Source organism: Onychomys torridus, chromosome 3, assembly GCF_903995425.1.
Source record: "Onychomys torridus chromosome 3, mOncTor1.1, whole genome shotgun sequence".
Lineage (NCBI taxonomy): Eukaryota > Metazoa > Chordata > Mammalia > Rodentia > Cricetidae > Onychomys > Onychomys torridus.
The window spans coordinates 36,897,664-36,916,183 of NC_050445.1; the positions used below are offsets into that span (position 1 = coordinate 36,897,664).

The 18,520-nt window shown below is 38.6% G+C and overlaps 1 protein-coding gene across 1 annotated transcript in view; it reads right to left on the reverse strand.

The window, feature by feature from the left end:
- The window catches only part of Exoc4 (exocyst complex component 4), a 767,731-nt gene that overhangs the window by 734,976 nt on the left and 14,235 nt on the right, over nt 1–18,520 (reverse strand). The window contains exons 2-3 of the mRNA XM_036180825.1: nt 14,666–14,855; nt 2,574–2,768 (exon numbers count right to left, since the gene is read on the reverse strand). Of these exons, the coding sequence (XP_036036718.1) occupies nt 2,574–2,768; nt 14,666–14,855 (385 nt within the window). The remainder of the gene's footprint in view (nt 1–2,573; nt 2,769–14,665; nt 14,856–18,520) is intronic.

Consider the following 18,520-nt stretch of genomic DNA (forward strand, 5'->3'; position numbering starts at 1 on the left):
AATTCCCTTATTGTCTTGAAAAGACGGCTGAAGATGCCTTGTTACAGGTTTCATTATCACTCAAAACACTCCAGCTGCTGGTTTTAATGTACAATGACTGATTAATTCTGGAAACAATTATTAATATGAGAATAGCAGCTTCTTCCCAGTGGCATGAGTAACCAGGAAGGTATTTCATGAGAGTTAATATTTTTATAAACTTTTTTTTCCAGGGACAATTTGTGTGTAGAAGTCTGCATCATATGAAAATTGCAGGGAGTGCTTTGAAAACCACTTACACAAGTTCTGATTTATCGGCCATAGAAGTCAATTCATAATTGCATTCAATCAGTAGAAACCAAGCCTCTGTGAGTCGTTTAGAAGCACTTTAGCTGACAGTCACACAAGGCTTGTGACTAAAATAAATTTTCATTTCTAAGCCTAAGATTGTAGAGATTTTGAATGTCTTTTTAATCATTTTGTCTTTATTTTTATGCCTTTACAAAAAAAATCCATAGCTATATAGTCAGATGAGGATTATTATGATAATTATAATAACATATTTACATAGTTGTCTTTTCCCCAGAGGATCTTGGGATGCCTTTCTGTGAGCACTGTGTAATGGAGTTATTTTACGTACACTTTGAAAATATGACCCTATCTGAGATAAGAGAGTAAGGCAGCTATTTAATTGAGTAGTTTTCTAGAATCCTATAATAAAAATATTGTAGTATTTTCAGTTCATATCGATGATATTGTTCGATGATACTGAGAACTATATGTGCCAGTATGTAAGACCTAGACTTGAATCTTAGCTTTAACTCTTAACAGCAGCATGGCTTGTGGCCATTTACCTTTACTAAATGTTTGAGTTAAGATACTATATACCTCTGATGTTTATTGAAAGATTTAAAGTAATCACAGTGCACATTATCAGTTCTTTAAATATTGTTAGTTATTCAGTTTTTAGATTGAGTATTGGAAAAGGTATATTCTAATATATGCCATTTTATCAAGAGCAGATGCACACCAAAACAGTGACTCAATAAGAAAAGCAGCTGGGTATTATGTTCCACTAACACATATAAGCTTATCTATTCAAATTGCTAAACCTTGATAATTCAGCAAAAATATACCTAAATCAACACTAACACTAAAAAGTAATTTTTGGCTGTTGGACAGCCCAGTGATTATGAACTAGGATGTCACTCTGGTAAGATGTTGGAAATACGCTGGGCCTGGCTGTACAGGGCTGTGATCCTGCCTGATCACAAGGCTAAAGCAAGAAGACTACAAATCCAAGGCTCACTCAGGCTCCAGGAGTCTGAGACAGCCTTGACAAGTGAATAAGACCCTGTCTCCAAAAACTGGAATAAATACCAATCATGGTGGCACAGGCCTTTAATCCCAGCACTCGGGAGACAGAGACAGACAGATTCTGTGAGGTAAAAGCCAGGATGGGTCTACAGAGTGAGTTCCAGGACAGCAAGGGCTACACAGAGAAACCCTGTCTTGGGGGAGAAAAAAATGAAATAGAGAAAGGGCTGAAGACACAGATTAGTAGTAGAGGGCAGTATGCTTACCAATCATATGCAAGGCCCTACATTCAATGACAAATACAAATACAAAAAAAAAAAAAAAAAAAAAAAAAGCACCAATAACCATGCATAGAAAGTTAAAAAAAAAAAACCTAATTCTTCTACTATGCCAAGACTCCTTTACTACACCAATACTCCTTATACTGATAAAACTGATGATTCAGTTGACTTATAACCAATATGTGATAAAATACTATCCACTTCCCACCCTTTGATAACCAAATTCCTTAATACTACTTACAGCAAAATTCTTAATAGAAGTGAATGAATTATTTCATCAGTGTCCCCACCAAGTCCAATAGTGTTTTCATGAATGTAATTCATAAAACAAAAAAAAGAACTTGCCCCCATCATAGAAAATAGAAAACTTCAAATCCAGCACAGCTGCTGAGAGCTTCTGTGGATATCTACAGAGATCAAAGTGGATACGGATCTGTGTACATGAGCAAGACGACAGGACAGCCATCCAGAAAAGCCACCTGCCCTGGAAAAGTCAGGACCAAGAGGGAGCAAAGTCTGGCTTGACATTCACCACAGATTGCACCCTCCAGGAACTTCCATTAATTCAAAAGGTATCAGAACACCATGGACTGAAACAGTAAAGGCCAGGTCACAGAGCACTCCAGCTCTGTAAAGTTACTTCTAAAATTAGTATCAAAGAAGTCATTTTCTTTTCTACCAGGTGAAAGGAACAAAACAAAGCTATAATCAATCCAAAAATGACTTCAAAACCTTTAGAGAACACCTAACTTTACAAATCTTCAGGCCTATGTCACATAGATTTCATCCACTAAAATGAGATTCATGCTCTTCCTCTGAAGCTAAAAAAAACAATCTCTTATTATCATTTCATAACCATCTAACTTTTCAAACACTATATAGGAAGAGAAGTAGCTAGGGTTCCCCTTCGATGGCTTGAGAATCCCAAGAGCTGTTTGTACCATACTATATGCAGAAAGAAGAGAACTTTGATATCTTGGCGCAGGCTGCTCTTACCAGCATGTCAGTGGCACTAAGGTAGTGCTTGCTGGCCATGCACTGCTCCAGCTTCTGAGGCACTTGCTTTATGTTCTCAATTTCATCCAGCAGGTTCAGGACATGCTTATGCTCAATTCCTTCAATCCATAGTTTACGAAGTTCATCCCGTTTGCAGTGCAACAGCATCTTGCAGGAAAGTAGATTCTCTTTTACCTACAACAAAACATATTTGATCCTCAGTCAACTCAAAATCTTGCCAGCCTAAACCACTAACATGGTTAGTATTCCCTACTGGTCCTGTGTATGTAACAGTTCCTAATTCCCTCCCACTTATTCCCTTTAGTTGGTGCCCCTGCTAAATTCTAATCCTGATTCTCGTCACTTGGGTGCATCATTACCTCTCTGTGTTTCTATTTTCTCTCCCATGAAATGAGAAAACTACTTCTAGCATACCTTTGAGTGAATCTAGAAATAATTACAATGAATATTAGGCACTCTGGAAATATGAAGTACTTTATTAATGTGGATCCACCTAAACAGGGGAATGATCAGTATGACAGTTCAGCTCTAGTATTCCTTCCCCAATTCCCCTGCAGCTGAAGGCCACATGGCCCATGCTGACAGCTCTAGAACTCCAGCCAAGGTTTATGACCAAGGATCTCAGTGCTCTTCCCAAATGACCATAATAAAATTAGGCCCAACATTGAAAAAAAAGTAAACACATGGAAAGATAATCTCAAAGACACATGACAGATTTTTGCCTCCCATTTTAAGAATCACTTAATAAATTTGATATTAAATAGACAATCTCCAGCATTTTGTATACCTGTACATTCTAACTACTGCACATGCAAAATTTAATTAAAGGTAGAGAAGTTTAGGAATAAAAGGGATTGGGAGATGGACAATAATAACAATCACATCATAAAACTAAGTTTCTATTTTCAACCCTATAAAATTTTCAATGTTTAAAACATGAAAAAGGAATATTTAAAAACTTATAAGGTCTCATGTAGCTCACTGGCCTTGACCTGATGATACTATCACCTCCTTCTCCCAAGCACTAGGACTTTAGCATGTGCTGCCATGCTTGGTTTTTTGGTTGTTGTTTTTGGTTTTTTTTGGGGGGGGGGGACGGCAGGGCGGGATTTTTAAATTCGTTTTCATCTACAAATCACATAAATGCTTTCAAACAGTGTTGACGGTGCTAGCATATGCTTCTATTTGGAGCTCACATTTGTTTAGTTTTGTCTCTATTTCCCCTAAGGTGACTGCAACTCCAGTACAGACTTGGTACATCCTGACAGCCATGTATACCTACCTACATGATCCAAACTGCTAACAGTATGAGGCATACCCATCACCCTAGAGAGTCTATGTGTCTGTTTCTCCTGAAAACCTGTATTCTTCTTCAATGAAAAACTGAGGGTGAACATACTATTGAGACTATGCTTTTGATTACTGTAAAATGAAACTTCAATATTTGTCTAACAAGCATGGAAAAAGTGAAGATAGTCTGTTAGGGCCAGAAGGTCTCTTAAGAAAACAACTAATCTGATTTTATAATTTCATAACATCTAAGTCAGCTTTCTATAGAACTCTCATGTAAAGAAAGTAGTCATGGATAAGAGGAATCTGTGATGTCCTTTGAGAAGCATGGTGGTATGGCGCCATGGAGGGGGTAGAGAAAATCCGACAGAGACGGTTCTAGTCCTCACCATTGCTTCTTGCAATTCCACCATGGTAAAAGCAAAGAGATTCTTTATAAACAGGACATCAAGAAAAAAAAAAAACAGAGGAGGGAAGAGCAAACAGAAAATCACAGTACAATTCTAGAAGCTAGACAGAAGGTGGATGGAAGTTAGCAGGCCATAGAAGCCTGAGTGCCTCAACCTAGAGTGGGTCTGGCTGCACTGAAGGGCAGCAGCAGAACAAGGAAGGCGTAACTAAAGAATTCAGACTCCCCACAGGGATATCTTGAGGACCAGCATCAAGCCACACGGGCAGGTGAGTCCTTCTGCCAGCAATTGCCAAATCTGGACAATCAGCAAGAATATGGGCCAAGGAATGGTAGGTATGGCTGAAGGCAGGGTGAGAAGTGCCAAAGAAAAACATGAAGAAGTAGTCAAAGGGGAGCCTAGTAACCAGCATAATCCTTAGGGCCCCTAGGCCCTTAGCACTGTCAATGATTCAACTCCAATAACACTTGACAGCTTCCCTCTCAGCACCAACCAGGGAAAGGAAGGGCATTCCCTCTGGGAAAGTGATCTGGTTCAAGTTTAAAGGCATCTGACTTTTCACTCAAGAAACTGAGAGTCAGGCCGGGCGGCGGTGGCGCACGCCTTTAATCCCAGCACTCGGGAGGCAGAGGCAGGAGGATCTCTGTGAGTTCGAGGCCAGCCTGGGCTACCAAGTGAGTTCCAGGAAAGGCACAAAACTACACAGAGAAACCCTGTCTCAAAAAACCAAAAAGAAAGAAAGAAAGAAAGAGAGAGAGAGAGAGAGAGAGAGAGAGAGAGAAAGAAAGAAAGAAAGAAAGAAAGAAAGAAAGAAAGAAAGAAAGAAACTGAGAGTCCTACTATCACAGAAAACAGGCTCTCAATTTGCTCTTAGCTTCCAATCAGCTCCCTTGCATACAAATGGCAGCCAAGAATCATCAGACAACCAGGAAATCCATAGGAAGGATTGACAAGTCAAGTCTTTAGAGCATAAACATAAGGCAAAAACTGAACAGTAGTTTAGTTAAATATTAAAAAAGAAAAGGACTGACAAGTATCAGAATGAAAAGAAGGGACTAGTAAAAGAGAAAGTATACAGAAAACAGATTTTTAACTATAGTTAACATACTTATTGAAAAATAAGAAAAGATTACATCAAAGAAACAAAACAGCACATGACAATTTTGGAAAATGAAAAACTCTTAGAAATTTAAAAAATGATGTAAAATTGATAATGAATAAAAAAGTTAAGATGTTCCAAGGGTGTGGATACATGTGCATGCACAAGATTTTTAAACATTAGAAGATTGATCTATAATTCAATAGTTACCAAAGAAGAATTCTGAAGGAAAGGAAAATTATTTTCATAATATATCAGAGAAAAATATTAATGAAATTTTAACAAATAAAAACTCCTAGTGCAAACTATTTCTCAAACTGAAAAAGCAAACGAAGTAATGAAGACAAATGGGAAGAGGCTGTGTCAAGAGGACCAGGAGCTTGATGGCAGTCTGGCCTTCTTGAGACCCTTCTTAGAGGAAAAGGGAGAAGGGAATGACACATGGAAGGGGACAGGAGGAAAGAGCTAGAAAATGAGAGGGAAAGAGCGATACACAGACAGCCAAGAAAGTGAGAGCAAGAAGTGGTAGGTACAAGATGAAGATCTAAAAGCTTTTGATAGAATACATCAGGGCCTATACAAAACTTGGTGAATTAGACTAAAGGACACTCCTCTTCAGAATCTGAGAGAGAATTACTTCCCAGCAAAGCTATCAACTGAACATGAAGAAAGAATGGCAACATTTTCACACATGTAAGCGCTCACAAAATAAACACTGCATGGACAGAATCAGCAAACTTCTGAGAAATGCTGCTCCATCTATACCAGAACACAGATGAAATGGGCAAAGGGGGATTTCCTACACAGAAGTAGGCGACAGGGCCATCCTCATCACCCCAGGGAGAACAATGGTGGCAACAAACTGCACAGAAGGAAACACAGCCATGCAATGGCTCAGATGTGACTATTTACATAATTACAATAAAGGGGCACAGATAGCTTAACCAAAAAAGGAATATCTATTGTTTTTAGAGAAGAGGAAGGAGGAAAGTGTGATGGTCAGAAAAGGGAAGGACTAAATTGAGCTCCCTATGTGGCAAGAAGTCAATCTACAGTTTCTTAAACAGAATACTCCAAACAGTATGAGAATACTACCAGACATACAAATGTTGGAGGAGGGAGAACTCCAGCAGTACAAGACCGAGCTTTTACATGAACTTGGGACCTGGCAAGAATGAGGTCCGGAAAGACCATTTTTATCATTATTTCTGGTTTAGACTTAAATATCTCTCGAGGTCATTCATAAATTCCCTTGTATTCTTGATCTAAGTAGTTGTTATTAATCTCATTACATTTTACAAATCTGTTAGAATTTTATTTCTGATATTCTCCTATGGCTTTAATTCTACAATTTTAGTCTTTCCCATGAAAGTAGGTAAAAATAAATTTTATCAGAACACCCAACTAGGCTCTTGATCAAGGGTGGGGGACAAATTTACAAAGTGTCAGTCAAGCTTAGCAAATCCCTGCATGGTGAGAAAAAAACATTACGGAATTTCATGCTAGCATATACACATATAACCAGAGCACTTCCCACTTTTGCTCACTACATAGAAACTAAAGTGAAAATAAGGTAGATTGGCAGCAAACTCACTGGCATTGGGTCGTATATAAAATGAACATCACTAAGATTATTCCCTAAACTGGACTAGCAAGGTAGAGGACATAAGAAAGTACAATAAATTTTACCACCTGGCTTAGTTTAGGGTTTCTATTGCTGTGAAGAGACACCATGACCATGGCAACTCTTATAAAACGAAAATTTTAATTGGGTGTCTTATAGTTTCAAGCTTTAGTCCATTATCATCATAGTGTAACACGGCAGCGTGCAGGCAGACATGGTGCTGGAGAAGGAGCTGAGAATGGAGAAGGAACTACATCTTTCAAGCAACAGAACAGAACAGTCTCCCTGAGTGAAGTTTGAGCAAAGGAGATCTCAAAGCCCACCTCCACAAAGGTCTCCAAAAAGGTCAAATCTCCTAATAATTCCACTCCCTATGGGGGGCATTTTCTTTCAGTACACCACATTACCAAGCGGTCCTGAGTCTTTTAATTTTTTTATTAGAAAATCATGAAAAATGGGAAAGGGAGTTAGTCAGCAACAAAGAAGAACATGAAGAATAGCAAAATTGTGTGCTGACAAAAGAAGCCACTTGTAATAAGGACATGTGTATGAGTACCCCAGCAGGCAAATCTAACCCAGTGACAGATTTTCAATCAGTAGTTGTGCACAGCAGGATGCGGATGAGAACTGGCTATGAGAAGCAGAAGACCACACATGACAGTGCACATTGCAAGTATAACGTAAGTATTAGGAAAGCTGAGGCAGGAGGAGCCTAAGTTTGAGGCCAGCCTGGACTGCAATAGCCAAGTTTGAAGTTAGCCTGAGCTACACAGCAGGAATGAATTCTCGGACACAACAGTAACAAATTGAAACATATAAACAAGTGTACTGCCATGTAATATCAAAATACATGCATATTACTGCATGAAAATTAAATCTCAATAAATATGGGGAATAAACCTTTAAAGGAAATAATATAAAGCCAAGGTAGGGAAACACCTTTAATCCCAGAATTCAGGAGGCAGAAGCAGGCAGATCTCTATGCGTTCTAGGCTAGTTTGATCTACATAATGAGTTCAAGGACAGCCAGGGCTATATAGACAGACAGGGCTGTCTCAAAAAATAAATAAATCAGTACAATGTAAACCAAGACTTCCACTACTCAGCATTCAGATAGCTTCCAACTCATGATGTCAACTTCATAATGACATAAAAGTGAAACATATTCAATAGGAGCATTCCCACAAACTGTGATCATTTTCCAGGTTAGTATTTATATTGTATGACACTCTATAACAATGCTGGGCAGCAGCAGCAAGCTACAGCTCCCAGAGAGCCACACAATCAGGAGAGTAAACGAAGAACCCTTCACAATGCACCATAGGCAAGTTGAGAGTTCAATGGACAAGATATGTTAAATGTACTTTTATTTGTGGCATTTTCAATTATGATGGGAGTACTTAGATATAATCCAACCATACATCAAGGAACATCTGTATATCTAAAGAAAATGAAATCAGTATGTCAAGGAGTCATCTGCACTGCCATGTTTATACAGTGTTACTCACAAAAACCTAGACACAGAATCAATGTACATGTCCAACAGACAAATGGATAAAGATAATAACACACATATGCACAGCATTTATCCTTTAAAAAAAATGTATGACACATCTTCTAAAAAGAAGGAAATCCTGACATTTGCAATAACATGGATGAAACTGGAAGGCATCATGCTGAGAGAAAGAAGCCAAGCATACAAAGACAATACCACACAAACTCACTTACATGTGACAATGTTTAAAAGTCAAACTCAGAAGAGAAGAAAATGATGGTTATCAGAGGATGAGACTGAAGAGATGTTCACCACAGGATACAAATCCTTAATTAGATAAGAAGAGCAAATTCAAGAGATCTGTTGTACAACATGCTGACTTAAGTTAATAGCAATGTGTTTTATACTTGAAAATTGCTAGAAGCCGGGCGGTGGTGGCGCATGCTTTTAATCCCAGCACTCGGGAGGCAGAGGCAGGCGGATCTTTGTGAGTTCGAGGCCAGCCTGGTCTACCGAGCAAGATCCAGGAAAGGAGCAAAGCTACACAGAGAAACCTTGAAACCATGTCTCAAAAAAAAAAGAAAAAGAAAAGAAAATTGCTAGAGTGGTTTTACTACAGAGAAATGGTATCTATGTAAGGTGATGTACATATTAACTTGTTGTCACCATTCCACAATGTGTTCATATCACAAAATACCATGGTATACCCATAAATGTGCATAACTTTTATTTGTCAATTAATAAATTTAAACAAGGCCTTTTTAATTAAGGATGTAAAACAAAGACTCTGTAAAGAAAGTACCAAACTCACATAAACATTTTTTTCTCAAATCCATGTTCTACTTTTATAAATATGATGACAGTATTCTCATTCTGTTATGTTTAATTGATAGTGATAATTAATATTGAAAAATTATACTATCCTGCTTTGTTCATAAACAAATCCATTGAAAGCCAAGTTGTTAAAATCATGTCATCATGCTTTGCCTCCTTGGGGTTACAGTAACTTGACATTTGCTCCAAATCCTGTGTTCAGCAGCACCAAGAACTCCAGGCTCAATATACAGAACTGTAAGTCATTCTAATTAGAGACCAGAAAAAAAACAAAGGCAGGGCTCAAGAGGCTATTGAAAAAAGAAATGTGAGATGATACAGGTGGCAGAGAAGTAGTAATTTTTGTATCCCAACATTGAGACAAAGAAATGAGGAAAACAAACTCAGGCTTTAAGAAAATACAAACCTGCCTCAGCTTTTGTAAAAGGAATAGCAGAGACATACTAGAGGGACTCATTCATAACTGCCCAGGGAAACAAAGGAAGGCCATAATCTTCAAGACAGAAAAGCAAAAGAGTGCTGAATTCAAATCAAGAAAAATAAAGAGGGGAAATTCCTCTGAGTGTGCTAACACCCATAATAAAGCACAGAACATGTGCAAGCATCTTAGGATACTTGTGGGCCAGAAGGAAGCTGAGAAGCTCACTCTTGAGCAAGAAATTGTCACTGAAAATCAATATATCAATATCACTTAGTTTACAAATACAAAATATTGTTCTATCCCTTTTATGGCGATGGAAGTAAATCTACATCTAAGTGCTTTCATATGCATGTGCCTGTGAGAAGGGCCAGCTGGTTTGTCCTATACAGTTTATAGAAAGTTCATAGAAAGAATAAACTTGAGAAACAACAGTCATGTTTAAATTACCCTCACATTTTTATTTTCCACACTTCCCCTTCAGTTTTTTTAACTTTCATTTTCTGGTTTTAAATTCTCTAAAAATATCCCCTCAACTCATTCCAAGAGCAATACATTCAGCTACTACTGGATGCAGACACAGATCAAGAAACCCTTGAACTTTTTGGAAAGACTATCTTGTGGTTCCTACAACTACAATAACGCACTTAAGACTGCTGTTCTGCATTTAAATTATAGCTCTTGTTACTGGCCATTGTTTAGCATGTCCATTTCTGGAAAAACCGAGGCTTTCTTCCCTTTCTCATACAAATAGTTAAAAATTTTCACTAACATTTAGGTTGTAAATAACATCTTACAAAACCCACGCTGTTCTCCTATGACATTCTTTGTATTAATTAAGGCTATTCTTCATCCTAATTCTACCTTTCAAGGTATACTCTCATATAAAAGCCAAAAGTCATTTTGGGTAAATGTTAAGTAATGAACGTTGCATTCCTGAATAATGGAGCCCCTAAGAACATCAGTTGAATAATTATTCATAGTTATAGGCAAGAAAAGCAGGTTTTTAGTATGGGATCGAATACCAAGAAAACAACCAATAACGAGTGAAATGTTGTGTCTGTATGTATACAAGAAAGGCAAGTGTATGTTCAGCTCTGCCTACCCTTCTTCTATGATAGGCATCGGACTGACTACTACTGTGGAATAATCCTTCTGCACACTGTGAAGATTTGCCGCTGTGATTGTTTTAATAAAGAAACTGACTGGCCAATAGCTGAACAAGATAAAGTTGGGCAGGAAAGCCAACTATCCAATGCTGGGAAGGAGAAGGGCAGAGTCAAGAAAGATGCCAGCCAGCCACTGAGGAAACAGGACATGTAGAAAATGAGGTAACAAGTCATGAGCCATGGAGCAAAGCATAGATACAAAATATAGTTTAATTTAAATATAAGAGTTAGCTAGTAACAAGCCTGAGCTATTGGCCAAGCATTTGTAATTAATATTAAGCCTCTGAGTGATCATTTGAGAGCAGCTGCAGGACAAGAAAACTCAGCCTACATATTACTTAATATGTTTGAAGAAATCTGCACTGATGAAGAAACATCAATAAGTATGGCATGTATGATACAAGTCTTCAATCTGTATCAATTACACCCATCAATGTCAATGTCATTTTAACAGTCACCTTAAGACTAGCAGAACCCATGGATTCTGAGGTATCTTGTTTGGGCCAATTTTATAGTGTATTCAACAATAATAGGATCACTCAAGAATTCTGTTTATTATCCACATTACTTGACCTGATTGGTCAAATTTCATATACAATGAATAATTTTTAAGCTATGAAAAACTTCCAAATGGACTTGGCCAACGTAAAATTTTCAAACCACTTGAGAAGAAAATCTAACCCATCTATCATCATGTACTTATCCTGAAGGACATAGATTCTAACAATATAACCTAAATGTAAATATGGAATGATATCAAAATGAGAAGTGATGCATAAATAAGAATACATCTTTATCTGACTTGTTCCACCTTAAAATATATTCCTACATCATCAGGTATAGTATGACTTTAAATGTTAGTCACATTATGTTGTTCCTATGCTTAAAACCTTACTACTTCTAAAAGGCTAAAATTATGCGAAGTACACATTGCAAAATCATCACATACATGAGCCAAGTATACCTGGTGCATTCATGAACATTGGAGTTCTTCTAATGATTTGCCAGACCCTATGGTACCAAGTCCCCTTTGCCACCCTCACATACCACGCTCTTTCATTTGTCTCTCCTGGCCCCTTACTTTGCTCTCATCTCACTAGCCCCCTTGTTGCTTCATCATCATTGCACCTGCTATCCCTCTTTCCTCAAAATCCCCTTACATCCTCATCCTCTGCAGATACTAGCCTCCCCTGACCAATCCTGTCAAAAGAGCAAAGTCCTAGTCATTTCCTTGCTTGTTTTTTTTCTTATCTAAACATCATGTGGTCTGTTTATTCTGATTAGAATGTAAACTAAGACTTAACTCTCTGGACAGAAGGCTTTCATTTCTGTACTCCAGAGCCTAGAAAAACAATCTCTGCACAAGGCAGATACTCAAGATAAAGATACTAAACAGAAGCTGGAATAATCTATTTGTTTCTACCTATCCTCATGTAAGCTCCATGAGAACAGGGACTGATGTCTTCCACTTTTTATATCCACGAGCACCTAAAACAGAACCGTGACCATGGCTGGCACTCAAGATATATTAATGGACTCGATTGTCTTTCTATTCCTTTGCTAGAGAACAGAAAGGAAACTTCATATCAGATCTGAGTATTCTCAACTTCTGTGTGACTCTAGAATAATGCAGCCTGATGATGACTGACTCATCCCATTTTTGCCTGAGAAAAATATATACCTATACTTGGTAATATAAACTGAAGTGCAGGTTAAAAAAACAAAAACAAAAATGACATGGAAAGATAAGTAGTGAAATATTACTGTTCCTTTGCTCATTTAAAAAAAAAAATCCGCTTACAGTACACAATTATCAAAATATAGAATACAAATAAATTTACGTTCATTTTCCAGCATTTCTCCTATCTTATTAATCAATTGTTAAAGTGTTTTTTGAAAGCTTTAACCCTGCATTTCTTGTCCAAATACTGCAGTAATTCTTAACACTGAATCAGGAGACATTTACTTCCTTGGCAAACTGGAATAACAAAGGCTTCTTCTGTTTTCTTTCTTTTGCTCTGACTTTAGTATACTGAAAGTGAGAATGGTAAATAGAATGGAGTGTGGCTTCTAGAACAAATGCAAGAGCCTCAAGATGAGGTCCTTGTTTTCAGCACCAAGACCAGCAGACACATTCTGTTAGCAGCAATGATGCTATTGTCTGGATGTTGAGTGGCAGGAACAGAATAATCACTGCTGACACCTCCCTGGAGATTAGGACAAAGTCCTTCCAGTCAGCCAACCTAATCAGAGGTCTCTCACCCTTCCTGTGATTACCCAAGGAAAGCCAGAAGGTCAGCAATGCTAAACGTTCATTCCTGGCCTCTCTTGAGCTTACTATACTGGGTGAAAATGGACTATAGTTTGTTTTACATAAGACCAATTCATCTATAGCTTCGTCCACTTTCAAGATAAATCCATAGGAGGGAACTATCACATCTAAAGGCTTTCTTTCAAAATTGGCCAGTTCTTCCTAAAATACCAAGAGACTGCTTCATAAAAGCTTACTGGTTCCAGAGCTGGACTCTAAGATTAGAGGCTGAAACTCACATCCACAGTGTCTGAGAAGTATAAATTATGCACTGCTTACAAACTCATAATAAAAGGTCTAAGGACAAGAAAGAATGTAACAACACCACAAGCATAGCTGTTCCTGAGCAGAAACAAGCTAGGGAGTCCTCTACACTGCACAGTCCAGAGTACAAACTCCAAGCCACAGTCTCTGCACAGTGCATAACCTCACAAAGGTCCCTGAAGGGTAGTTACCAAAAAGGAGGCTAAGCATGTTGCTCTGTAATCCTCACCCCAACATTACATAAGCAGAGAACTCTAGCCCTCTTGGTATTTGGCATGTTGGGGTTCTGCAATGTCTCATACTTATTTTTTAAAGGTGAAAGGCGCTGCTTGAAAAAATTACTGAAGAAAAATAAAAAATGCCAGTAAAGGCTTTAGAGTCAGGGAGCCTTGAGTTCACATTCTAAACCTATTGAGATAATAGAAGCAATGATTCCTGGCAGCAAAATAAGTCAGTGTTCAATACAGTAGCAATTTCTGTTACTTATCAAAGAACAGTACAAAAAAGTACTAAAGGAGTGATCTTTCAAATACACAGCCTGGGGGCTCAGGAAATGGCTCAGTGCTCAGTACCCGCTGCACAAGCATGACAACCTGAGTTCAGATCTCTAGCAGCTACAACAAAGCTGGGCATGGTAGCACATGCTGGTAACCCTGGTGCCAGATGGAGAAAGACAAGTGAAGCCATGAAGTTTGTGGGAAGCCAGTCTAGCTGAATCAGGGAGCTTCAGATACAGTGAGATCTAGTCTCCAAAAAAAAGTAATACAGGAAGATACCCAATGCTGACTTCTGGTCTCCATACACAGACCCACAGATACATACACACATATGTATACCTACCTATACATGTATGTGCATGCATGCACACAGACCACACACACAATTAAAAAAATATGTAGCTAAGAACTATAAGATGTGATGGTATGCAGTTTTTCTGTTTTTTGTTTTTAGCAGCTCATCCCTTTGACCAAATATAAAAGCATCTCTTAGAAATTCACTTTGTCCTTTAGGCACTAAAGGCAGAGTACCCAGAAAACAACAGCTTCTCAAAATTCCAGAAACTGTCTTTATGAATCACTGGTCAAGGACCATTAGGCACACAAACCGCACCTGTAAGGGAAAGAGACCACTGCCAGACAGGAAGAAAGAAGGCTCACCTGCTTGATTTTATTCCTTGAGTTAGTGATGCGCTCCGTGATGCTCTGGTAAGTGCGGATGGCTGTTGTCAATTCTGTGTAGTGTTGAACGATCAATTCATCCAGGTCACGGTCACACTTCTCATAGGCTTCTTCAAGGCGACCTTTCTCATTTTCTCTGTCTTCAACATCATCACTAGTAGACAGAGTCCTTGTGAAGACAGAAATTATAAAGCTGTGCCAAACTTCAAAGCAACAATAAGAAGAACAGTATCCAGACAATTCACTAGCACATTCATACTACAAAAAAGGAAATGACATGAATTACCAGAAAACACAAAATAACTTTCACAGTTGATTCCAACACCTCCTAAGTACATGCACAGGTTGCATAGCCGCAGAGCCCACCCTTCATCTATTCTCTTGACCCCTGAAATTATTTTAGCAGACAACAGATGGGCATGGATATGGAGGGAAGCAGGGCAGCTCTTGATTTATAGGAATCATGGTAATTCCTAACACATCCATTCTTACAACTTTGGCTAACAAAACCTACGGAACATCTAGAGAAAGGTTCCTTCTTCAGCCCAGGACGCTGACACACAGAGTTTAGATTCTCAGACACTGTGGAAGCAAAAGGCATCGTAAATGCTACTGTGCATCTGTGTCCATGGGCGACATGAAAGAGCCATCCCTGAAGCTGCCCTCCTCTCAAGACTTCTTGTTAGTGGAGATAATAAATATCATAGTTTAAGTCACTCTGGATGGTCTTCTTTCATACGTGGCTGAAATATACTAAGAGATAAAATTTCTCTCACCAAGGAACCACCTTCTAAAAGCTCATGAGAATGGCCTGAAATTGGAACAGAGCACCCAGCAGCCTGGGGATAAGGTCATGCTAATTCTAAAATCTGTTACAACAGCAATAACCTAAGCTGCACTACAAGATGGTGCCTGCATTCACTATTCTTCAAACAGCACCAACAAGATTGATAGGAATCAACAATAACCAGACAATGAGATAGGTACACTTATTAAAAATCTTTCAATAACTCAGTTTGATACATGGGCCACAGATCTTTGTTTCCTCCATTATCTTTCTTGAATAATTTTTTTAATTTAGTATTATAATAAAGAAACCTTTTTCTCTTATCTGCTCCCTGTGGTAATTTAGAGTTTCATTAAATTCCCTCAGATTTGTCAGCTTATACAATCAGCCTAGTTTATTTCATTTATCTTTTTTAATTTAGGGAGGGGGATATTTTAGGCTCTCAATGATGGATGCAATCAATTATAAGTCCATCATTAGAACTGCTTTCAGAGATGGTCTGTCAGCAAATCAATCACATACCCACTTCCAGATACTTTCAAGCAAAATACTGTACAACATTCTTCTCCAAACTGTCACTCAGAGCAAGGGGTCTTAATTCATGAGCCACACAATATATAAAACTTCTTTTTCAATTTGGAGGGGAATTCAGGAGGCCTGTCTGTGGCTTCAATGTACATTCCAAAATGAATTCTGTGAATGTGTTAGGGATGCCAAGAGATCAAGTGTTGCATGAAATGAAACAGTACCGGGAGCTAAGAAGGGCAGTACCAGGCCGGACCCTATTTCCTCATCTGTAAACTTGTGCTCCTAAGCCAGTCCATTTCCAAGGTTGTTTTCAGGTAGAGAATACCCAAGTATTTAACTACTAAAGTAAATCAACTTGGTCTCAAAGGGAGAGCCACAAAAATCACCTTCAATATTTGGTTCCAAGTATCTTAGCATGTGTCTCTGTTGTTTTTATGACATAATAACTTTGCTCTTTAAATCTGAAAACTTCCAGGATGTTAATCTAAAGAACAATCAAGAAATGCATTCAATTTATCAACTAATCCATGAACAGACCGACTTGGTAGGAGTTTCTGGATATTTTACTCCATCACCATGTGTAGTGCTACACAGCATGTGCCTGCCATTTTCCCAGTACCTATCACATTCTCCTCCCCCTCACATACACACTGCCATTTGTGGAAGGAACATGCCAAACATCTCACCCTGTTTACCTTAACTAGTCAGAATTACCATTAAAGAAAATGTCAGGCCCAAGGAGGACACCTTCTCTGGCATGAGCTGTCACTGCAATGCATTTCTGAATCATTAGGAGTTACTCAGGAAAGACAAAGGGTTACTAAAACGAAGATTAGGAGTAAATTGAGTCCAAGGGGATCTTTTCTCCTATTTTCATTTCCAGAAGAAATATTTATATAAGAAATATCCTGTGCCAAGTTTAACTCACACTGAAAGTTCATCCTCTTCTTTTTGATGTAATCTAGGATGGATGAGTTTGTCTTTAGTCAAACACATAAAACTCTAAAATTACAAATTGTTACAGTATTTTTTTTAATTAGTGAAATAAAAGGCAGTAAAGATAATGAAAATAATAAAGACCTCTAAAATTTAGAGAGGCTTACACATGTAAGAAACCAGCTTTATTTGACATTTTATCGAATATATGTCCACTCCTGCTGGAGTGGGGCCTGTTGTTATCTTACAGCCCTTTCCACACTACAAGTAGCTGAGCTTTGAAGAGATTAATTTGCCCACTTCACACAATGAGAATAAGAGATCCTAGAGGATTGATAACACAAGTTGGTCTGTTTATGGATTAGGTTTTAAACAACTGCAGAGTAATTAAAATCTATCTCTGAACTCTTAACTACCTAGGCTGAGCTCTTTATTCCAACACACCTACTACCCAGTGTCATGGAAGTTTGCATGTACTGCCCTGTCAGTGTCAAAAGGTGTGGGGTCCTGAAGCCTACTTCCAAACAAAAGGAGATATTAATATCATGTCATAGGCACAATCATTCTAAACTACATTTTTTGTTCTTCTCAGGTTTTAGTTTGGAGGGGTTTTTGTCTTTGTTTGTCAAGTGGAATTTAGGCTGGCATTAAAGCTGAGTACACTTGACCCCAAAGCCAAGTCTCTTTCTACTACACATATGAATTGCTACTTTTCCTGCCTCAATCCCAAACTGAGGACTTCACCCTAACGATGTGACAGCTCACCTGTAAGAAAGTAGTGGTCAGCTAAAGATGAACATGAGCATGAGGCCCTACAGCTTTTTCCTTCTTTTATTTTTGTTGGGTTTTTCTTTTTTCTTTTTCTTTTTTTTCCCCCCTGTTGTTGTTGGCAGAGGTAGAGGGGTAGGGAGGAAGGAGGGCTTGAAAGAGGGATTCCCTGTGCAGCTCTGGCTGTCCTGGAACTCTGCCACCTGGGTGGCTAGGGTTAAAGGCGTGCATCACCACCACTGGCTGATTTGGTTTGGTTTTTGTTTTTTCAAGACAGGGTCTCTCTGGCTAACTCACTCTGTAGACCAGGCTGGCCACGAATACAGAGATCTGCTTGCCTCTGCCCACTAAGTGCTGAGATTAAAGGTGTGTGCCACCACCACCCAACAAAAACAACAACAACTACTACTACTACTACTACTACTACTACTACTACTACTACTACTTCTTCTTCTTCTTCTTCTTCTTCTTCTTCTTCTTCCTCCTCCTCCTCCTCCTCCTCCTCCTCCTCCTCCTCCTCCTCCTCCTCCTCCTTCCCCCTCCCCCTCCCTCCTTCCCCCTTCCTTCTTCTCCCTTTTCCCCCCTCCTCCTCCCTCCCCTCCCTTTTTCTTTTTAAGAAATGCTGTTGGACCTGCAAAAGGGTTTTGAAAAAGAACCACAAAAACAAAAAGGCAGAAGCAAAGGACAATGATGTAAAGTTGGCCCCCCTAGATACATTCAAATTACACAACCACTCTTTAGATGTTGCCCTTATTTCATGTAAACTGTGATTATGATTTACAAACTGGTGCGGAGTTCACACTGGAACACAAAAA